This window comes from Ruditapes philippinarum, unplaced genomic scaffold (assembly GCF_026571515.1).
Source record: "Ruditapes philippinarum isolate M1 unplaced genomic scaffold, ASM2657151v2 ctg2502_1_1_1_1, whole genome shotgun sequence".
Taxonomy (NCBI): Eukaryota; Metazoa; Mollusca; class Bivalvia; order Venerida; family Veneridae; genus Ruditapes; species Ruditapes philippinarum.
The window spans coordinates 219,700-245,413 of record NW_026857566.1 but is presented as its reverse complement, the minus strand read 5'-3'; the positions used below and the strand labels follow the sequence as shown (position 1 = coordinate 245,413).

The 25,714-nt window shown below is 32.5% G+C and overlaps 1 protein-coding gene across 1 annotated transcript in view; it reads left to right on the top strand.

The window, feature by feature from the left end:
- Nucleotides 1-406: 406 nt before the first annotated feature.
- The window catches only part of LOC132750170 (triple functional domain protein-like), a gene marked incomplete at its 5' end in the record, with an annotated part of 83,503 nt that continues 58,195 nt past the window's right edge, over nt 407-25,714 (top strand). Inside the window, 2 exon segments of the mRNA XM_060740114.1 lie at nt 407-497; nt 6,032-6,161. Of these exon segments, the coding sequence (XP_060596097.1) occupies nt 436-497; nt 6,032-6,161 (192 nt within the window).

The window sequence follows — 25,714 nt, the reverse complement described above, 5'->3', positions numbered from 1 at the left end:
TTTTATACATGCACTATTTCAAATACAAATATGAACTGTGTGATATCAGTTTTTGATTTAGATTTTATTTCTGCTTTTATTCAAAGTTTACAATATTAATTGTTCCTAGTCAAGTAGAATATCAATATTCAGGTGAGCAATATTTTGGCCATCATGGCCCTCTTGTTGGTAATTGTTGTGGAATGTAAGTGCTGCTTGCAAATTGTAATCAATTTCTATGTTCACTTACCAATATTTTACTTTTTAATACCTATAAAAAAAATTCATGCAAATTAGCATGAATCTAAAGGCATAAGTTGACTAGATACTCAAGTAAAATTACATAATTGATCAGTTTAAAAATTGTGATATGATTTTGTTACAAATATGCATCTCATGATAAAATGAATTATTTTATATATTTTAGACTCTCCAGAAGCCAGTCCCAGTACTTCAATGGCTAATTTGAATTCATCATCACCAGTTGTGAAGAGGAGAAGTAGTGGTACAAGTTTCAGGTAAGATATGAGCCGCGCCACGACAAAACCAACATAAACATCCGCGCAGTCTGATCAGGATCCTTGCTGTTCGCTATCAGTTTCTCTACTTGTAATAGGGTTTGTAAGACGATGTGTCGCGTCCAAGAATTATGTCCCTACCTCAAAGGTCAAGGTCACAGTAACATTTTGAAGTTTCACTTAATCACAATAAGAGTTTATAGGTACACACATTTGTGTCCGGACTGTAACTTTGTCATGCATGGAAAAATTTTAGAATAACTTGGCATAAATGTCTAACACATCAAGATGATGTGTCGCGTCTAATAATCACGTCCCTACTTCAAAGGTTAAGGTCACACTACCTTTTTGAAGTTCACTTTATCACAAGGTACACACATTTGTGTCCGAACTGTAACTTTGTCATGCATTGAAGGATTTTGAAATAACTTGGCACAAATGTCTATCTCATGACAACATTGTGTCGTGTCCAAGAACCACATCCCTTCTTCAAAGGTCAAGGTCACACTTATTATTTTGAAGGTTCACGCTATCACAATTAGAGATTATAGGTGCACACATTCGTGTACGGACTATAACTTTGTCATGCATTGGAGAGTTTTAAGATAGCTTGGCACAAATATCTACCACATCAAGATGACGTGTTGTGTGTGTAAGACCCATGTTCCTACCTTGGAGGTCAAGGTCGATCTAATAGTTTGAAGGTACTTATGCTCATAAGAAGAGTTTGAAGGTACACATTAGTTTCCAAATTGTAAACATTGTCATGCATTGAAGGATTTTATAATAACTTTGGCATAAATATCTACCACATCAAGATGATGTGTCGCATCAAAAGACCCTTGTCCCAAGGTTGTTAAGTTTGCTATAAAAATAGCACTTAATTTACCAAGAGCAATATTCAGCAATTAGTTACTTTCACTCTCTTTTCTTTTTATTATAATACCTGCATGCTTAAGAAACCTTTTTGGGGGCATTTGTCACTTGCGTTGACAGCTCTGTTATGCCCCTGAGCAGCTGCATTTTCAAAGAAATAAAATAGAGGTATTGCTATACAGTTATGTCGGCGTTCCCTTTGCCTCAAACTTTTAACATTGATCATAACTTTTTAAGTTATTAGTGTATTGTCTTCATACTTGGCCACAACAACCCTTGGGACAAGACCTTCAAGTAGACCAGACTTACCTTGACCTTCATTCATTAATGACTTTGACCTTCAAGGTAAAATGTCTAATATTTGACCTTGAACTTGGAAAAGATTTTAAAATTCACAATTTCTAATCATTTTCTCGACTACAAATATGCAATATGCAATTTGCAAAAAAGGTTTTAAAAAACTGAATAATAGTTTCAGGGCCTTGAACTTTGTATAAAAATGGTTTGTGTTAACTAAACTAAACTTCACCTTTATTAAAAAATTTCTAAATTTTGCTTGATTTATTAGTTGCTATAACTTTGTTCTTTCAAAATTGAACACAATCCAATTTTTTAGGATAGACCCACAAAAAGTTAACCAGACCGACCTTGACCTTCACTCATAAATGCGACCTGTACTTTTAAGGTCAAATTATTAAAATGATCTTTTTTCTCTGTAACTGACTATATCTTTTTTTTAATGAAGGTTTACTTTATATTGAGACACCCACAATTTTTAAGGATGAGACATTTATGTATATCAAACTTAAATTGATCTTGGCTCATTGATAACCTTGGCTTTGAAGGTTAAATTATTGAATTTTCACTGATGTTTGCTTTAATTGACTGTAACTTGGTAATTAATAATGGATTATATTCATACTTGAACAAACTTGGACAATACCTTCTAAAAGGTTGAACTGACCTTGAGCTTTAGATAACCTTGACTGTCAAGGTCAGTTTTTTGAATTTTAGTTAAATTGTCATTATTTTGTTAGCTCATCTGTCACAAAGTGACAGGGTGAGCTTTTGTGATCGCTTTTCGTCCGGCGTCCGGCGTCCGTCCGGCGTCTGTCGTCCGTCCGTCGTCCGTAAACTTTTACTTTAAATGACATCTCCTCATTAACCACTCAGCCAATTTCATCCAAACTTCACAGGAATGTTCCTTTGGTGGTCACCTTTGAAAATTGTTCAAAGAATTTAATTCCATGCAGAACTCTGGTTGCCATGGCAACCAAAAGAAAAAACTTAAAATATCTTCTTCTAATAAACCCAAAGAGCTAGAGCTTAGATTTTTGGCATGAAACATCTTCTGGTGAGTGTCTACCAAGTTTGTTCAAATAAAAGCCCTGGGGTCAAAATTGGCCCCGCCCCAGGGGGTCATTGATTTTCCCTATATGCATATAGTAAAAACTTAAAAAATCTTTTTTTAAAGAACCAAAAGAGCTAGAGCTAAGATATTTAGCATGAAACATCTTCTAATGGGTGTCTACCAAGTTTGTTCAAATAAAAGCCCTGGGGTCAAAATTGGCCCCGCCCCAGGGGGTCATTGATTTTCCCTATATGCATATCGTAAAAACTTAAAAATCTTCTTTTAATGAACCAAAACAGCTAGAGCTAAGATATTTAGCATGAAACATGTTCTAATGGATGTCTACCAAGTTTGTTCAAATTAAAGCCCTTGGGTCAAAATTAGCCTCGCCCCAGGGGTCATTGATTTTCCCTATATGCATATTGTAAAAACTTAAAAAATCTTCTTTTAAGAACTAAAAGAGCTAGAGCTAAGATATTCAGCATGAAACATCTTCTAATGGGTGTCTACCAAGTTTGTTCAAATAAAAGCCCTGGGGTCAAAATTGGCCCCGCCCCAGGGGGTCATTGATTTTCCCTATATGCATATTGTAAAAACTTAAAAAATCTTCTTTAAAGAACTAAAAGAGCTAGAGCTAAGATATTCAGCATGAAACATCTTCTAATGGGTGTCTACCAAGTTTGTTCAAATAAAAGCACTGGGGTCAAAATTGGCCCCGCCCCAGGGGGTCATTGATTTTCCCTATATGCATATAGTAAAAACTTAAAAATCCTCTTTTAATGAACCAAAATAGCTAGAGCTAAGATATTTAGCATGAAACATGTTCTAATGAATGTCTACCAAGTTTGTTCAAATAAAAGCCCTTGGGTCAAAATTGGCCCTGCCCCAGGGGGTCATTGATTTTCCCTATATACATATAGTAAAAACTTAAAAAAATCTTCTTTTAAAGAACCCAAAGAGCTAAAGCTAAGATATTTAACATGAAACATCTTCTAATGGGTGTCTTCCAAGTTTGTTAAAATAAAAGCCCTGGGGTTTAAACTGGCCCCGCTCAGGGGGCCTATGTACAGGTGAGCGACTTCAGGGCCATCATGGCCCTCTTGTTATTTATGTACGGATTTGATTTATAACTGGACAAAACAAAACTTGCTACCAAACTAACGTATTAAATAAGTAAGTTGTGACTTTAACCTTTAATAGATGTTATATGGAACTCGGCAAATGTAGGTTTTCCCCAGCTAATCTGTAGGTACAAACTTTTACCGTTATAGCTTCACTGCCTGTCACAATAGATAAGTCAACCTGTTGCGCTTCTTTTCAAAGCTGTAACTGTAGGAGTTTGTTTTTACCTACAGATTAGCTGGAAAAGTCCAAAATATTCTTAATGTATTGACCTTGACTGTCAAGGTCAAATTAATGAATTTATGAAATTCTCCCAGTTTTACCTATAATGACTATGAGATTTGGACCATGTGCACAGTTTAAGATGTAAAATTAAACTTTTTATATTATATGACCTAGATAATTGGATGAAATGACCTACTTTCTTGTCTTGGATTTACAGGTTTGAAATTTGGACCATGTGTTAGAATTTTAGATGTTAAATTAAACTTTGATATCAGCTGACCTTGATTGTTTGACAAAGTGACCTATTTTCTCTTCCATTGATATACATCTATGAAATTTAAAACCATGTGCATAGGTTCAGATGTAAAATTAAACTGTGATATCAGCTGACCTAGATTTTTAAAAAAGTGACCTTTAATGTACACTTTGAAAATTTGACCATGTGCACAGTTTTCAGATGTAAAAGTGAATGATTATTAGATATCAGCTGACCTAGATAATTTGTGAAAGTGACCTTACTTTCTTGTCCTTTGATGTAAAGCTAACACATTTGGGTCATGTGCACAGTTGAAAATTGGACAGTATGGAAATGCTTCATACTTGGACAAAAGTGTAACAAGAACTACCTATTAAAATTAGAAAAAGAAAAAAAAACTAATTTTCTAATACGCATGGAAATATTTTAATGAAACTTTATAGAAATTTTCACCACCATGAGGAGCTGTGTCACACACATTAACCAGGTCTCTAGGTCAAAGGTCAAGGTCATTGATAAAACGCTTGTCTGGAGCAAAACTTCTACATGCATAGAGGGATTTCAATATAACTTGGCACAAATGTTTACCATTGAGAGGCGGAATGTCACATGATAAATTTAGGCCCCTGCGGCCAAGGTGAAGGTCACACATTGGGGTTAAAGTTCAGATAAAAATATGAAAATGTGTATTTAGACCTTTTAGTCATCATTTATTGAGGGATTGAAACACAAATGGTCATTATCATGACTACAGGTGTGAAACATGTAATTTAGGTTAATATATGCAAGGTCAAGGTCACTAAAGATGATAAAAATAGAGATTTTGTCCAGAGCATATCTGCTACACATATGGAGGGATTATAATGAAACTTCATACAAATCTTCACCACTATGAGAAGCAGTGTCTTGCGCCTGAACTACATGTAGGTCTCTAGGTCTATGGTCAGAGTCATTGAAAACACTTGTTGAAAGCAAAACTTCTACATGCTTAGAGGGATTTCATTATAACTTGGCATATGAAAATGTGTATTTGGATCATTTATTGAGGGATTGCTTATTTTGCTGCCACAATGTTGTCTTTGTTTAAACCTTTTATTTGTTTGCTTTTAGAAAAAGTAAAAAAAGATTTTTTTACTTAATGCTCCCACTGGGACTCCCAAACAAATTTATCCCGTTTTCAGGCTTAAACCGGACAGAAAAAATTTATAAGTTTTTTAAAATTATATCAAGGGTTAAAGACAATCTTTGGTGTGTTACATTATTTATGGATATTCTAACAATTTCTTAGAATAAAAAATACTTTATCAGTCTGATTGGGAGCATTTTGCAGATGGGCTATGACATAGTATCCTACCATTGCTAGGGCTCCATAAGTTAATAAAGACATTTAGGAAAACACAATTAAGACATCTATTTTCTTTTGTGAAATAATAATGTTTAGAGCTTATATATTTGGCTTGTTACATCTTAGTAGACCTTACAAAAGATTTTATATATCTTGCTGATTCTACTGAATTCATTTAGCAGTGGATTTCAGGGGAGCAAACTAAGGCCAACATGTTAACTCTGTCAGAATATTTCCTTGAATGATATTTAAGACAGGTTGGGAGTCATGGGTCATCTTTTGTCAAACAAGTTGCATAATCATTTGAACTGCATTGTACTTATTTTGGGCACTTTGGCATTCTTGTTTTTCACTTGTAGAAAATGGCTAACCAATCCAGTTCGCAAGTTAAGTACCAATAAGATAGAGAAGGGTACAGCCCCTGTATTAGAGGGACAGAAAGGAGATTATATAGAGAGACAGATGACTGGAATGCTTGCTGCCTCCAGGGTAAGTACTGCACATTTCAATCAAATTATTTATTCTGAAATAGAATCATATTTTTTAAGCATTAGTTTTTGGCCTGGTGATGGTGATCACCAAACCATAGCTAATAACCATATTTTCCAGATCATGCTGTTTACTGTTTGTAGTTACCTAAATGCAACTTGCTGGACACCTCTTAATCATTGGAATCAGCATATGCATTTTGCAAATAGTTCCAATAGACTCTACTTTTATAGAACTACTGCTTATGTTTTCCTGTCATATTCAACATGTGTGTAGAGAAACACACTATGAGCATATAATAGACTGGCTTGGCATTGTTTAAGCATTTGAGTGTTATTATTTGTACGAAAACTGATAATTTGTGATCTCAATGTCAAACTTAAATGTCAAAAGTCATGATATGCTAGTGCAATGATAGTGATGTACTGTTTTCATTGACTGATTTCAAAATAACTTGGCCTAAATGTTTGGTACTTCAATTTATAATGAGTGAGAACAAGTTTATAGCTTGAATGTCAAGGCTACACATAAGACCAATAAGGTAAATTTCATAAAAGTATATTAATGGTTGTTGTGTCTTATCAGTCCTTTGCCATTTGTAGATGAATTTTGAAATAATTAGGTGTGGCATATATTTATTGGAAGTCAAAGGTCACGTTCCATGACTTGCCCTTGCTTGAGGGCATTTGTCTGTTTCCAAAAAAGATCTTGTTTGCTTTATTAAATGTGCTGCATCTTTATTATTAATGTTACATTGAGTAATTCAAATATGACCTTCACCTATGAAAGACCTTCACCAATTAAAGTCTCTGTTTTTGCATTTAGTTATAGTGGCCCTTGCTTGTGGTTACTTAGCTCTTATTTTCTTAATAAAAGTTGTTTACATTTAGTTCTAAAAAATGTTTTATAATACAATGGCATAAAATTGTATTCTTTGTTGCTGCACATGAGATTATTTCAGACTTCTACTTTACCTGAACAATTAATTATCTTTTATGGAACATTTAGAAACGGTCACCTGATTTCAAGGACAATCCAGGTTGTTATGACATGAGAAAATTATTTAAAAAAAACAACAAAAAACAAACAACAAAATATGTTGAAAAAGTTTTATTTCTTACATTCACATTTCATAGGCATTTTACTTGAAAAGATTTGAAAGCCACTTTACTTTCATATGACTTATTGTCTTAATCCAGATATAATAATATATACAAATTTGATTATATATACATTACTTGAAGGTATTTTGATCATCTATATAGATACTTGTATATGTCTTACTGATCTCTTCTTTCTATCTGTTTCAAAACTGAAAATTTCACTTTAAAATGCTCAGAAGAAATCAAAATACTGGACAAACTTTGATCATTATATGACCTACACACTGATAGTGCAATACAGGAAAGATAACTTTTGTATCATTTGAACTTCCTTTAAGCAAGAGTAACTTTTCCTGATAGCAAATTGTTGTATTTGTGTGTGTATTGGAAGTTAGAAATCAATATTGTTTTCAAAGCTATCTGACTCTATTCTAAGATAGCTTAGATGGAGGTCATTACAGGGATACATTATAGCTGATCCATAAATAAACATACACATATCAATTTATACAGTCTATAACACTGGCATTTCATATTAAAGATATTTTAAGGACATGAAACTTTTAAGAGTTGGGCCATTAAGATATTAAATAGTATTACCTGTTAATGATGATTTTAAACAGACTTTTTCAGCATTTCAGCATTAGAGAGCACTGATTCATTGAACAAGAGAAAAATCTTTGAAATGTCTTTCATGTGATTATTGTAGCATCTCCAAATTTATAGCATCTTAAAACTTGTGTTGCATCAAAGTTTTAGTTTGTAGGGTCGTTAAACATAGTGTGTAGCATCACCAAAAAATAGCTTGCTGCATAACGAAACTTTGCAAGTGGCATTCATCAAATATGGTTTTGTAAAAACACCACACTTGGCTTGTAGAGTCACCTTACTTATGGCTTGAAGCAACACCAAATTTGAATTGTAGCATCACCTAACATGGCTTGTAGCATCACCAAATATGACTTGTTTGCATTGCCAAACTTCGTTGTGTAGTGTCACCAAACATGGCATAAAGCAACACCATACTTGAATTGTAACAACACCAAATCATCAAACTTGGCTTGTAGCATCACCTAACGTCGATTGTAGAATCAACTTACTTTGGCTTGAGGCAACACCAAATTTGGTTGTGTAGCAATACCAAACATGACATATAGCATCACTAAACTTGAATTGTAGCAACACCAAATCACAAAACTCAGCTTGTTGCAACACCAAACTTAGCTTGTAGCATCACCAAACTTGGCTTGTAGCATCACCAAACTTGGCTTGTAGCAACACCAAACTTGGCTTGTAGCAACACCAAACTTGGCTTGTAGCATCACCAAATTTGGCTTGTAGCATCACCAAACTTGGCTTGTAGCATCACCAAACTTGGCTTGTAGCATCACCAAACTTGGCTTGTAGCATCACCAAACTTGGCTTGTAGCAACACCAAACTTGGCTTGTAGCATCACCAAATTTGGCTTGTAGCATCACCAAACTTGGCTTGTAGCATCACCAAACTTGGATATAACATCACCAAACTTGGCTTGTAGCATCACCAAACTTGGCTTGTAGCAACACCAAACCAGGCTTGTAGCATCACCAAACTTTGCTTGTAGCATCACCAAACCAGGCTTGTAGCATCACCAAACCTGGCTTGTAGCATCACCAAACTTAGCTTGTAGCATCACCAAACTTCGCTTGTAGCAACACCAAACTTGGCTTGTAGCAACACCAAACTTGGCTTGTAGCATCACCAAACTTGGCTTGTAGCATCACCAAACTTGGCTTGTAGCAACACCAAACTTGGCTTGTAGCATCACCATACTTGGCTTGTAGCATCACCAAACTTGGCTTGTAGCATCACCAAACTTGGCTTGTAGCATCACCAAACTTGACTTGTAGCATCACCATACTTGGCTTGTAGCATCACCAAACTTGGCTTGTAGCAGCACCAAACTTGGTTTGTAGCAACACCAAACTTGGCTTGTAGCATCACCATAGTTGGCTTGTTGCATCATCATACTTGGCTTGTTGCATCATCATACTTGGCTTGTAGCGTCACCAAACTTGGCCTGTAGCATCACTAAACATTCCCATGTAAAATTGCCTTTATCAATCAGGTTTTTAGAAGGAAAATACTGGTTTTAATTCAGTGTAGTTGAGTTAATATATCAAGAAAATTTAAAAAAAGTAGTTATGTAAATCAGTTTAGATAATCAAGTTTTTCTGTTGGTTCTTTTTTTTATTCACCAAAAATATGTCTTTATAAAGGGATTTTGCAATCTGAATGAATCTTTTGCAGACTCCTTTTAGCATTTACTTTTTCTGATAAAATCAGTCAGAACATCTGTCTGGGCGTCTGTAGACACAATCTTGGGTTTGCTTTTTCTCCCCAAAACCTGCTCAAAAACTTGACACGAGTAATTGTCATAATGTCTACATATGCATAAGGTAAAGAATTTGACCTTGGCTAATAAATGACCTTGATTTTAAATTTTGCTGAAGTTGGCTATAATTTGCTATAACTTTGTTCGTAATGGATGTATGGAATAACAACTTTTTACATATAACCAGTAAGTAAATCTCAATTTGACCTTAAAATAACCTTGGCTTTTATTTATTGCAACTTACTAAATTTTGCCATAACATTGTTAAGAATGGATGCATTCAATTCATGAATTATGCAAACACCACTTTCCGTCCAATTGACTTAATTAATAATGCTGGTAAAACCATGACTTTTAAATATTAATCTTGATCCTTAATGCCAATCATTGAATTTGCTAGAATTGCCAAAACCTTATTATATGACTGATTTGATTCATATTTAGACTAACCAAATTAACACCTAGGAATTGGGCAATTCTGTATGACTTTGACCTTCTAATTAATTTTGACCTTGAAAGTCAAATTATTGAATTTTCATGAATTTGCCAAAATTTTGTTACTTATGATGCTTGACAAAACAATACCATATGAAGCTCTTTTAGTACCATATTGACCTTTAAATTTTGTAAATATGTATATAAGGAGTAGGGGATATTTATCACCTTGACTGATAGTTCAACTTGTTAAATCTTGCCAGTTATTCATTAATATGTAACACATTAATCACCCTGATTATCTTTGCACTTACACCAGGCTAGTGTATTGGTAAAATCTTGACAGCAATAATCTCTAAGAAAAGTCCTGTAATAAGACATACAGTAAAAATCAATAGCAGGAATTGTTTGACAGTCTGAAGGATGGCTTGTTCTGAAGTCTCGCAGATATATCGACACATTTTCTGTGTCTAAATATAGACATTCATTTTGCTTGAATTGTGTGACGCAATTTTTTTCTCTTCTCTCCTATTGATTATTGTCCTGCTATCTGTCTATATGTCCATTTTTTCAGCATAATAAAAAATTGTAAAAGTAGCTTCTTACTTAAGTTATTTTCTGAAAAAAGAAATCTACTTAAAAATGTTAAAGATTTCTTTTTGTTTAAATTTCATTTAATGGTGACAAGCGAAATCATTATGCTCTAAATCCATCATTTAAACATTATAACATGCATGTTTGTACTTTATACAGAAGACATTGTATTCATTTCTGAGCCTTACTGTGTCTTTAAAGTCAAATGATTCAATGCAGGTTTTTTGTTATTTTAAAAACAAAAACAACAAAGACTTTTATAGCTCCAGTCACCGAATAAACTACAATCTTGTGGTCCTATAAATATCTGGGGTATAAATTGCCCCAACCTAGGGGTCACTATGGCTTAAATAGGAAAATACATTTAAGTCTACTTAATGCCAGGAGCCTAGATATTTGGCATGTAGCTATAGTTAATTTGATTACTACTTAATTGTATATGTAATGCCTCTGTGGTCCAAAATGATGCACCCTGGGTTTCACTAAGTTAACATGGACTTGATTAGTAAAAATGTCTTAAAAATCTTCTTCACTGAAAGTACAATGCCTAAAGATGGCATGTAGAATCATCTTGTGGTCCTCTACAAAATTTAAATAGGTCATGCCCCTTAGGTCGAAATTGGCTATGTTCTGTGGGTCAAATTAGTTTAAATAGACTTGTATAGTAAAAATATCTTAAAAATTGTCTTCCCTGAAATTAGAATGCCCATAGCTTAGATATTTTGCATGTAGCATCACCTACATTGTCCTCTACAAAAGTTATATAAACTATGACCCTTAAAACCACTTAGTTTATATAGATTCACATAGTAAAGTCTTCTTGTGTGAATTACAATGCCAAGAGCTTAGATATTATCTTGAAGCATTTCTTAGCAGACATATACAAATATTTTAATAATTATTCAGCTTGGATAAAACATGACAAAGCAAATTTGTCTTCATCAATGAATTTATCATGTAAAAATGTGAAGTTCCTTTTTCTAGCAATGTATCCCAGGGTCACCATGGCCCTCTTGTTTTACAAATGCAAACTCATTGAATTCTCAAACAAATATGCAATTAGGATTTTTCTCAACCTTTTTTTAGAGGTGTTGTCAATTTATTTACACATGTTATATAGCTTGACACACTGTAAAGCATAAATGATAGTGCTCACAAATATCTGAGATAATTATTTATACAGCCAGTGATGCCAGGTAAGTTCAAGAAAATTGGCAAAATAGTCTGTTAATATAAATATAGGAAACTTACCTTTAAACATTATTATCTGTTTGTATGTGAATTCCAAAACATAGTTAATTAGGATGATTGAGCCTTAAGCTAAGTTATATTAGTTTTTATTCCTGGCAAGGAAGAAATAATAAACAAGTCTGGAACCCCCCCCCCTCGCCCTCTTTTATAAAAAACAACAACAACACCCAAACACAAAAAAAGAATACAACCTATGATGTTATGACATGGTTGCTCACACAGGTTATCGGCGTGGGACCAAGCCCTACCCCTAAGGTACCACCCCCCAGGACCCTCTATACTACCCAAATATACTTCAATACATTCAAAATACATGTCAATACAAAATCAAACAATTCTATCAAAAAATATATTACTGATACTATAAACTATGTAGTTTGGTCCCACGCCGATAACCTGTGGGTTGCTCACAGATGTGCACAATATATGTGATAAATTTGAATACTATTAGTTTAACAGTGTGGGTTTTTTTTTTAGTTCATCAGTTTTAATTAATTTATTAATATTAGATTATAGTTGCAGAATTTTTAGCTTTTAGGATGGATGGCAGTTGTGCACAATTTATTCAGAAGACATCTACTCTAAAGCACATAAACACATTTGATTAAAAATTGGCAGAAATGTTCTTTGCATGAAATTTACCAGGTTTGTTTAAATGCTTCAGATCTATTGCATTGCTTGGTCACAGGAGCTAAAAACAGAATTCTAAAATTAAATCTTACACAAATTTCTTCAGAAGAGCTTAGATATTTTGAAAGTAGCCCTGAGGTATAGATAACATGAGAAGCATAAGGTGAACTATTGTAAATGAGCTGTGTAAGCTATAAACTTTTTTTTTAAACAGCATCTTCTTATAAACAACATTGTTCTCTGAACCCACAAACATTGTCTAATGGACTGTTACCAAGTGTGTGTATATCAAAATTGGTAAAGTGGTTTTGGGGTCATGTATTTTCCTAGGAGTTATAATTTAGTAAAAACTTGAAATCTCCTCTGAAATTTAAAAGGCTAGAACTTTTCATGAAGCTATGTGTTATAGACAGCTACCTATTTTGTCAAATTAAAGCTTTGGGTACAAAATTGGTTTAGATGAAGTAAATATCTTTCAAAATTTCTATTTAGCAGTATAATCTACATTCATATTTTATTGTATGATTCAATAATTTCACTGAGTACTGAAAAAACATGTAATAAACACTTATAAAAGTAATGCTTAAAGTCTGATAATTCTTGGTTAAGCCAGTTGTATGAAATCTGTAATGACATGCATGTTAACACAAGTATTTGATCAGTGTGTTAATGAGAGCTTATCTCAGTATAACAGGTAGTGATCTTACAGCCCTATGTAATATATGATTGTATCAGACATTTTATGTCAAAACATCTCTCCATGTTGATAGATAGACTCTCTTCCTTTATAACAACAAGCTGTTTCATTTATTCTGAATACCCAACAGCATCTATTGTAAAACCTGTACATATATATTCTACTTTTGTATATTACTACAGTTTATTGTTGCAACAGTTGTATATTACTACAGTTTATTTTGGCATCAGTTGTATATTACTACAATTTAGTGTTCATCAGTTGTATATTACTTCAGTTAAGTGTTCATCAGTTGTATATTACTACAGTTTATTGTTCATCATTTGTAATTACAGTTTATTGTTCATCAGTTGTATATTACTACAGTTTATTTTTGCATCAGTTGTATATTACTACAGTTTAGTGTTCATCAGTTGTATATTACTTCAGTTTAGTGTTCATCAGTTGTTTATTACTACAGTTTATTGTTCATCAGTTGTATATTACTTCAGTTTAGTGTTCATCAGTTGTATATTACTACAGTTTATTGTTCATCAGTTGTATATTACTACAGTTTAGTGTTCATCAGTTGTATATTACTACAGTTAAGTGTTCATGTGTTGTATATTTCTTCAGTTTAGTGTTCATCAGTTGTATATTACTACAGTTTATTGTTCATCAGTTGTATATTACTACAGTTTAGTGTTCATCAGTTGTATATTACTTCAGTTTAGTGTTCATCAGTTGTTTATTACTACAGTTTATTGTTCATCAGTTGTATATTACTTCAGTTTAGTGTTCATCAGTTGTATATTACTACAGTTTATTGTTCATCAGTTGTATATAACTACAGTTTAGTGTTCATCAGTTGTATTTTACTACAGTTTAGTGTTCATCAGTTGTATATTTCTTCAGTTTAGTGTTCATCAGTTGTATATTACTACAGTTTATTGTTCATCAGTTGTAAATTATTACAGTTTAGTGTTCATCAGTTGTATATTACTATAGTTTATTGTTGCATCAGTTGTATATTACTACAGTTTATTTTTGCATCAGTTGTATATTACTACAGTTTAGTGTTCATCAGTTGTATATTACTACAGTTTATTGTTCATCAGTTGTAAATTATTACAGTTTAGTGTTCATCAGTTGTATATTACTATAGTTTATTGTTGCATCAGTTGTATATTACTACAGTTTATTTTTGCATCAGTTGTATATTACTACAGTTTAGTGTTCATCAGTTGTATATTACTACAGTTTATTGTTGCATCAGTTGTATATTACTACAGTTTATTGTTCATCAGTTGTATATTACTACAGTTTAGTGTTCATCAGTTGTATATTACTACAGTTTATTGTTCATCAGTTGTATATTACTACAGTTTATTGTTCATCAGTTGTATATTACTACAGTTTAGTGTTCATCAGTTGTATATTACTACAGTTTAGTGTTCATCAGTTGTATATTACTTCAGTTTAGTGTTCATCAGTTGTATATTACTACAGTTTAGTGTTCATCAGTTGTAAATTATTACAGTTTAGTGTTCATCAGTTGTATATTAACTATAAGTTTATTGTTGCATCAGTTGTATATTACTACAGTTTATTTTTGCATCAGTTGTATATTACTACAGTTTAGTGTTCATCAGTTGTATATTACTACAGTTTATTGTTCATCAGTTGTATATTACTACAGTTTATTGTTCATCAGTTGTATATTACTACAGTTTAGTGTTCATCAGTTGTATATTACTACAGTTTATTGTTGCATCAGTTGTATATTACTACAGTTTATTGTTCATCAGTTGTATATTACTACAGTTAAGTGTTCATCAGTTGTATATTACTTCAGTTTATTGTTGCATCAGTTGTATATTACTACAGTTTATTGTTGCATCAGTTGTATATTACTATAGTTTAATGTTGCATCAGTTGTATATTACTACAGTTTAATGTTGCATCAGTTGTATATTACTACAGTTTAGTGTTCATCAGTTGTATATTACTACAGTTTAGTGTTCATCAGTTGTATATTACTACAGTTTAGTGTTCATCAGTTGTATATTACTTCAGTTTAGTGTTCATCAGTTGTATATTACTACAGTTTATTGTTCATCAGTTGTATATTACTTCAGTTTAGTGTTCATCAGTTGTATATTACTACAGTTTATTGTTCATCAGTTGTATATTACTACAGTTTAGTGTTCATCAGTTGTATATTACTACAGTTTAGTGTTCATCAGTTGTATATTTCTTCAGTTTAGTGTTCATCAGTTGTATATTACTACAGTTTATTGTTCATCAGTTGTAAATTATTACAGTTTAGTGTTCATCAGTTGTATATTACTATAGTTTATTGTTGCATCAGTTGTATATTACTACAGTTTATTTTTGCATCAGTTGTATATTACTACAGTTTAGTGTTCATCAGTTGTATATTACTACAGTTTATTGTTCATCAGTTGTAAATTATTACAGTTTAGTGTTCATCAGTTGTATATTACTATAGTTTATTGTTGCATCAGTTGTATATTACTACAGTTTATTTTTGCATCAGTTGTATATTACTACAGTTTAGTGTTCATCAGTTGTATATTACTACAGTTTATTGTTCATCAGTTGTAAATTATTACAGTTTATTGTTCATCAGTTGTAAATTACTACAGTTTATTGTTCATCAGTTGTAAATTACTACAGTTTATTGTTCATCAGTTGTATATTACCACAGTTTAGTGTTCATCAGTTATATATTACTACAGTTTATTGTTGCATCAGTTGTATATTACTACAGTTTAGTGTTCATCAGTTATATATTACTACAGTTTATTGTTCATCAGTTGTAAATTACTACAGTTTATTGTTCATCAGTTGTATATTACTACAGTTTAGTGTTCATCAGTTGTATATTACTACAGTTTATTGTTGCATCAGTTATATATTACTACACTTAATTGTTGTATATTACTACAGTTTATTGTTCATCACTTGTATATTATTACAGTGTATTGTTGCATCAGTTGTATATTACAACAGTTTAGTGTTCATCAGTTGTATATTACTATAGTTGATTGTTCATCAGTTGTATATTACTACAGTTTAGTGTTCATCAGATGTATATTACTACAGTTTATTGTTGCATCAGTTATATATTACTACACTTTATTGTTGTATATTACTACAGTTTATTGTTCATCAGTTGTATATTACTACAGTTTATTGTTCATCAGTTGTATATTACTACAGTTTAGTGTTCATCAGTTGTATATTACTACAGTTTAGTGTTCATCAGTTGTATATTACTACAGTTTAGTGTTCATCAGTTGTATATTACTACAGTTTAGTGTTCATCAGTTGTATATTACTACAGTTTGTTGTTCATCAGTTGTATATTACTACAGTTTAGTGTTCATCAGTTGTATATTACTACAGTTTGTTGTTCATCAGTTGTATATTACAACAGTTTAGTGTTCATCAGTTGTATATTACTACTGTTTATTTTTGCATCAGTTGTATATTACTACAGTTTGTTGTTCATCAGTTGTATATTACTATAGTTGATTGTTCATCAGTTGTATATTGCTACAGTTTAGTGTTCATCAGTTATATATTACTACAGTTTATTGTTGCATCAGTTGTATATTACTACAGTTTGTTGTTCATCAGTTGTATATTACTATAGTTGATTGTTCATCAGTTGTATATAACTATAGTTGATTGTTCATCAGTTGTATATTACTACAGTTTAGTGTTCATCAGTTGTATATTACTACAGTTTATTGTTGCATCAGTTATATATTACTACACTTAATTGTTGTATATTACTACAGTTTATTGTTCATCACTTGTATATTATTACAGTGTATTGTTGCATCAGTTGTATATTACAACAGTTTAGTGTTCATCAGTTGTATATTACTATAGTTGATTGTTCATCAGTTGTATATTACTACAGTTTAGTGTTCATCAGTTGTATATTACTACAGTTTATTGTTGCATCAGTTATATATTACTACACTTTATTGTTGTATATTACTACAGTTTATTGTTCATCAGTTGTATATTATTACAGTTTATTGTTGCATCAGTTGTATATTACAACAGTTTAGTGTTCATCTGTTGAATATTACTACAGTTTATTTTTGCATCAGTTGTATATTACTACAGTTTGTTGTTCATCAGTTGTATATTACTATAGTTGATTGTTCATCAGTTGTATATTAATACAGTTTAGTGTTCATCAGTTGTATATTACTACAGTTTAGTGTTCATCAGTTGTATATTACTACAGTTTAGTGTTCATCAGTTGTATATTACTACAGTTTAGTGTTCATCAGTTGTATATTACTATAGTTTAGTATTTATCAGTTGTATATTACTATAGTTTAGTGTTCATCAATTGTATATTAGTACAGTTTACTGTTTATCAGTTGTATAGTATTACAGTTTAGTGTTCACCAGTTGTAAATTACTACAGTTTAGTGTTCATCAGTTGTATTTTACTACAGTTTAGTGTTCATTAATTGTATATTACTACAGTTTATTGTTCATCAGTTGTATATTACTATAGTTTAGTATTCATCAATTGTATATTAGTACAGTTTATTGTTAATCAGTTGTATATTATTACAGTTTAGTGTTCATCAGTTGTATATTACTACAGTTTATTGTTGCATCAGTTGTGTATTACTACAGTTAAGTGTTCATGTGTTGTATATAACTACAGTTAAGTGTTCATCTGTTGTATATTACTACAGTTTAGTGTTCATCTGTTGTATATTACTTCAGTTTATTGTTTATCTGTTGTATATTACTACAGTTTATTGTTAATCAGTTGTATATTATTACAGTTTAGTGTTCATCTGTTGTATATTACTACAGTTTAGTGTTCATTAGTTGTATATTACTACAGTTTAGTGTGTTCATCACTGTATATTACTACAGTTTATTGTTGCATCAGTTGTATATTACTACAGTTTATTGTTCATCAATTGTATATTACTACAGTTTAGTGTTCATCAATTGTATATTACTACAGTTTATTGTTGCATCAGTTATATATTACTACACTTTATTGTTGTATATTACTACAGTTTATTGTTCATCACTTGTATATTATTACAGTTTATTTTTGCATCAGTTGTATATTACAACAGTTTAGTGTTCATCTGTTGAATATTACTACAGTTAATTTTGCATCAGTTGTATATTACTACAGTTTGTTGTTCATCAGTTGTATATTACTATAGTTGATTGTTCATCAGTTGTATATTAATACAGTTTAGTGTTCATCAGTTGTATATTAATACAGTTTAGTGTTCATCAGTTGTATATTACTACAGTTTAGTGTTCATCAGTTGTATATTACTACAGTTTAGTGTTCATCAGTTGTATATTACTATAGTTTAGTATTAATCAGTTGTATATTACTATAGTTTAGTGTTCATCAATTGTATATTAGTACAGTTTACTGTTAATCAGTTGTATAGTATTACAGTTTAGTGTTCACCAGTTGTAAATTACTACAGTTTAGTGTTCATCAGTTGTATTTTACTACAGTTTAGTGTTCATTAATTGTATATTACTACAGTTTATTGTTCATCAGTTGTATATTACTATAGTTTAGTATTCATCAATTGTATATTAGTACAGTTTATTGTTAATCAGTTGTATATTATTACAGTTTAGTGTTCATCAGTTGTATATTACTACAGTTTATTGTTGCATCAGTTGTGTATTACTACAGTTAAGTGTTCATGTGTTGTATATTACTACAGTTAAGTGTTCATCTGTTGTATATTACTACAGTTTAGTGTTCATCTGTTGTATATTACTTCAGTTTATTGTTCATCTGTTGTATATTACTACAGTTTATTGTTAATCAGTTGTATATTATTACAGTTTAGTGTTCATCTGTTGTATATTACTACAGTTTAGTGTTCATTAGTTGTGTATTACTACAGTTTAGTGTGTTCATCAGTGTATATTACTACAGTTTATTGTTCATCAGTTGTATATTACTACAGTTTAGTGTTCATCAGTTGTATATTACTACAGTTTAGTGTTCATCAGTTGTATATTACTACAGTTTATTGTTCATCAGTTGTATATTACTACAGTTTAGTGTTCATCAGTTGTATATTACTACAGTTTAGTGTTCATCAGTTGTATATTACTACAGTTTAGTGTTCATCAGTTGTATATTACTACAGTTTAGTGTTCATCAGTTGTATATTACTACAGTTTAGTGTTCATCAACTCAAGTTTGAATTAAAAAATATATTGTTTTATTATTCTCGTTCTTCAACTTAAATGATGATGAAAAATTTACTAAATAAAATCTGTGTCATATACATGGTGGAGGTATTTGTCACTCGTGTAGCAGCTCTAGTATATACTGTTATGGCCTATGTGTATACTAGGCCATCTTATAAAGCAGAAAAAGAAGCTTCTTCTATTTGGTACAGAACCCAGACAGTTTACTGTCGTGTTCTTAAAGAGTTAATGTTGAAGCACAAAGTTATAGTATGTCTGCCAATACTATTTCCACAGATATCCAAAGAGATAAATTTTGAGCTTAAAAGAAGGTTACTGTACAGCGACCAGTGACACTAAAGGTCTGACTTTTATGCCATCTGCCCTTTCTTTGGGCTCACCCATCCAAACTGTCTTTCTTTTTGTTTGAGCAAAAACCTTTTAGAACAACTCCCCTTCAGTCAGGACATTGCCAGCTAGTCAGCAGGATAAAAAGTTCGGTTATCTTTATTTGCTGCCCTAATTTCTGTAAATCCTTGCCAATTCCTTACTAGCATGTTCAGCCCTTTATTTTAGTATGGACTGTATACTACAGTATAATATTGACAAGTTTAACCCCTTAATTTAGTTTGGGCCATATATATCGTAGTATAGTAATGACAAGTTTAACTCCTTAATTTAGTAGGGGCCATATACCGTAGTATAGTAATGACAAGTCAGTGGGTCAAAGGTCAAGGTCACAGGGGCCGTGACTTTAAAAAGCTTGTCCATCCAATAACTTGAGATTCCTTTGACCCACAGTCTTCATATTTGGCATGGAGGTTAGTCATGATTAGAAAATGACCCCTATTGATTTTGAGGTCACTTGGTCAAAGGTCAAGGTCACAGGGGCCTTGACTAAAAAAACTTGATTTTAAAATTTTCACATTTGAAGCATGGAGAATACATATCTTAGCAATGCACTGGCTAATAGTAACCTCGGATTTGGCAGGGTGGTTGTCCTTGAGTTCTAGATGGCAACTGTTGATTCTGACAAAGTGGTATGCGGGGTATTCACACCATGACAGTGGCAGTTCTAGTTTAGTCTGGGCCATATACCGTAGTATAGTAATGACAAGTTTAACTCCTTAATTTAGTCTGGGCCATATACCATAGTAAAGTAATGACAAGTTTAACCTCTTGATTTAGTCTGGGCCATATACCGTAGTATAGTAATGACAAGTTTAACCCCTTAATTTAGTCTGGGCCTTATACCGTAGTATAGTAATGACAAGTTTAACCCCTTAATTTAGTCTGGGCCATATACTGTAGTATAGTAATGACAAGTAAGTTTAACCCCTTAATTTAGTCTGGGCCATATACCGTAGTATAATAATGACAAGTTTAACCCCTTAATTTATTCTGGGCCATATACCGTAGTATAATAATGACAAGTTTAACCCCTTAATTTATTCTGGGCCATATACCGTAGTATAATAATGACAAGTTTAACCCCTTAATTTAGTCTGGGCCATATACCGTAGTATAGTAATGACAAGTTTAACCCCTTAATTTAGTCTGGGCCATATACCGTAGTATAATAATGACAAGTTTAACCCCTTAATTTATTCTGGGCCATATACCGTAGTATAATAATGACAAGTTTAACCCCTTAATTTATTCTGGGCCATATACCGTAGTATAATAATGACAAGTTTAACCCCTTAATTTATTCTGGGCCATATACCGTAGTATAGTAATGACAAGTTTAACCCCTTAATTATACCCCCGCACAACAAAGTTGTAAGGGGGGTATACTGGAATCAGCTTGTCCGTCCGTCCAGCTGTCCGTCCGGCTGTCCGTCGGTTTTTTCTTGTCCGCCCAATAACTTAAGATTCCTTTGACCCTTAGTCTTCATATTTGGCATGGAGGTTAGTCATGATTAGTAGATGACCCCTATTGATTTTGGGGTCACTAGGTCAAAGGTCAAGGTCACAGGGGCCTTGACTTCAAAAAGCTTGTCCGCCCAATAACTTAAGATTCCTTTGACCCTTAGTCTTCATATTTGGCATGGAGGTTAGTCATGATTAGTAGATGACCCTTATCGATTTTGAGGTCACTAGGTCAAAGGTCAAGGTCACAGGGGCCTTGACTTCAAAAAGCTTATCCTAATAACTTAAGATTCCTTTGACCCACAGTTTTCATATTTGGCATGGAGGTTAGTCATGATTAGTAGATGACCCCTATTGATTTTGAGGTCACCAGGTCAAAGGTCAAGGTCACAGGGGCCTTGACTTCAAAAAGCTTGCCGCCCAATAACTTAAGATTCCTTTGACCCACAGTCTTCATATTTGGCATGGAGGTTAGTCATGATTAGTAGATGACCCCTATTTATTTTGAGGTCACCAGGTCAAAGGTCAAGGTCACAGGGACTTTGACTTCAAAAAGTTTGTCTGCCCAATAACTTTAGATTCCTTTGACCCACAGTCTTCACATTTGGCATGGATGTTGGTCATGACTATAAGGTGACCTCTTTTGATTTTGAGGTCACTGGGTCAAAGGTCAAGGTAACAGGGACCTTGACAAAAAAAAAGCTTTTCTTCTCAATTGCTAAAGTATGTCCTGTCCGCAATGTATTGATTTTGACATTTTCACTTTTGAAGCATGTAGAATACATAACTTAGCAATGCACTGGCTTAGTAACCTCATATTTGGCAGGGAGGTTGTCCTTGAGCTCTAAATGGCCACTGTTGATTCTGACAAAGTGGTATGCGGGGGTATTCACGCCATGATAGTGGCAGTTCTAGTTTAGTCTGGGCCATATACCGTAGTATAGTATTGACAAGTTTAACCCCTTAATTTATTTTGGGCCTTATACTGTACTATAGTAATGAGAAGTTTAACCCCTTAATTTAGTCTGGGCCATATACTGTAGTATAGTAATGACAAGTTTAACCCCTTAATTTAGTCTGGGCCATATACCGTAGTATAGTAATGACAAGTTTAACCCCTTAATTTAGTCTGGGCCATATACCACAGTATAGTAATGACAAGTTTAACCCCTTAATTTAGTCTGGGCCATATACCACAGTATAAGTAATGACAAGTTTAACCCCTTAATTTATTCTGGGCCATATACTGTAGTATAGTAATGACAAGTTTAACACCTTAATTTAGTCTTGGCCATATACTGTAGTATAGTAATGACAAGTTTAACCCCTTAATTTAGTCTGGGCCTAAACCACAGTATAGTAGTGACAAGTTTAACCCCTTAATTTAGTCGGGGCTATATAACGTAATATAGTAATGACAAGTTTAACACCTTAATTTAGTCTGGGCCATATACCGTAGTAAAGTAATGATATGTTTAACCCCTTAATTTAGTCTGGGTCATTAACCACAGTATAGTAATGACAAGTTTAACCCCTTTAGTTAGTCTGGGCCAAATACCACAGTATAATAATGACAAGTTTAACCTGATAAAATTAACCGCTTAATTTAGTCTGGGCCATAAACCACTGTTTAATAATGACAAGTTTAACTGGGCCATATACCACATTATAGTAATAAAAAGTTAAACCCCTTAATTTAATCTGGGCCATATACCAGAGTATATGACATGTTTAACCCCTAAATTTAGTCTGGGCTAATGTACCACAGTACAATAATGGCAAGTTTAGCCCCTTTATTAAAGTTGGGTCATCCTAACTTTGGTTTGACTGGCTATACCACAGTACAATAATGACAAGTTTAGGCCCTTTGTATATACCAGAGTTTTACATAATTATAATTACAGGTTTAGTGTGGGCTATATATAACAGTATAAAAATCACAAGTTTAGCCCTTTGATTAAGTCTGGGCTATATACCACAGTATTATAATCACAAGCAATATTTTACACAGTAGCATTGATTTTTCCTGCGAGAGACGGGAGAATTCAGGGGAAATCAGCTGTTAGACTATGTTATAAAGAACTCATATGCTACCAATAACCGTATATGGAATAGAAAACAGAATTGGTGTTCATTGTTTTTTTAAACATATTCTTTTAAGGTTGTTTACCCCTGTTTGAATTCAGAAATTTGGAAGTATATGGAGGATAATTGTGCTGAATGCTCCATAAGTGTGGATGTTATGAGATCTATTGGATATTAAATGAAGGATAAAGACACTGATTGATTCAAACTGTTAAGTTAAGAAGGCTAGTATAGTCAGTTATGAATGATACAAAGTCATTTGATTATTAAACAATTTTGTTGTTGAAATTTGGTGGGCACATTTATAAAGAGGATTGAGCTTTTGTTTATATTAAACTGATATGATATATACATGTATGTTATTGAGTGTGTGTATGTCTTCTCACTACAAAAAACTAGGACAATGTTTTTCCTGTTTTGTACAAGTTTAAACTATTATTAAGTATGTAAAAGGCTTATTTCTGACATTGTTCTGTTATAAATCTAATATGTAACAGTTTTAGTCTAGGATGGGTCTGAACACAAAAATTTGGTCTTAAATTCATAATTGTACATTTAAAAACAAAACCTTTATTAACATTAAAATGCAATAGTCAAAAAGAAACTGGAAAAAACAGGCCTCTGTATAACCATGATGTAACAGCTTTAGTATGGAAGCATTTTATGTAATCAATACATTTTGGGGTCATTTTGATATTCTTCAAGATATGTCAAGTCTCACACTTGGTGTCCAATATTCTGTTTGGTTTTTGTGCTATTTCTACTATTTTAAAAGCTGTTTCTATTTCTTTACATGAGGTTTATACTTTCTTACATGCTACTTCCACTGTCTAACATGCTGTCTAAATGTACCCTAGCCATTTTTCATGCTGTTTTTACAGTCTCTAGTGCTGTTTTTTCTACCATCATAAAATGCTGTTTTTACCGTTACCATCTTTCTGTCTAATATGCTGTTCCTATCATTCTACATGCTACTTCTACCACCATCTTACATGCTACTTCCACTGTCTTACTTGCTATTTCTACCATGTTACGTGCTATTTTTAGCTCAACTGAGCACAAAGTGCTCAGAAGTGAGCTTTTGTGATGGCAGTGTGTCCGTCATTCATCTTTGATTGTTCATTGTCTGTTATTGTCCACAATTTCTTTAAACAACATAATCTTTTGTCTATCAACACAGTACTTACTATTCTCCATGATAATGGTCAATTTTAAGCATTGTCTTCAATATAAACAACACAACATGGGAAATACACATCAAAATAATCCCTGTTTTACTCCATTTACATCTGTTTAATCTCTCCACAAATTCAAATGTGCCCTTTGAATATGAGAACCCACATATTCATAAATGGTTCCCACTGTTGCCATACTGGTTCTAATATTGTGTTGTTTATATTGAAGATGAAGCTTAAAATTGTCCATAGTTGTGAGGAATAATATGAACTTCATTGATGGACAAAAGGTTTTTGTAAAAATGTTGGAAATGAATTGAAGGTACCGTAAGTGTGCTGATTTTTTCCAGCAAACATTTTCATCTTGAGTGTATTATAGACTTTGAAATATGTTTTTTTTTCAAACAGCTTATATTAAATTTTATTGATATATGTATGATAAGTATAAAATTATGTGCTAGGATTAACAACTATGCATTTTATTTGGATTTAAATCTGTTTGAAGCTCTACACTATAAGTGTCTATGAGTATAACATATCTAATTAGGCTTTCTTGTGTGATATTACAATGCTAAGAGCTTAGATATTTGTCATAGAGCATTTATAAGCAGACAATTATAAATATTTTAAAAAAGAATGATGCTTTGGTAAAAATAACAAACTAAATGTGACATCATTACTGAAAATATGGCCTTTTCTAACAGTGTATCTCAGGTGTGCGATCCATGGCCATCATGGCCCTCTTGTTACTGTCTACTGTCATTTTTTGCTGTTTTTACTGTCATATGAGTTATAGTTTATATAACTTGACTAAGGTCTTGCTCGTGGCCTGTAGGTGACCCCTATTTATTTTGAGATCAAATGGTCAAAGGCCAATGTCACAGTCCTGTGATTGATCAATGACTTAAAAAGGAACAAGCAGTGGTTTATGCTAGGAAGGAACATTGCCAAAGGCCTAGAGATGCCCCCAATTAATTTAAGGGTCATTAGGTTAAAGGTCAAGGTCAGAGTGACACTCGATGTAAGATCCAATTTGATTAATAACTTGGGAAGGAATAAGCTGTGATTGATGAAACTTTTTAGCAACATTGCCCATCGCAAG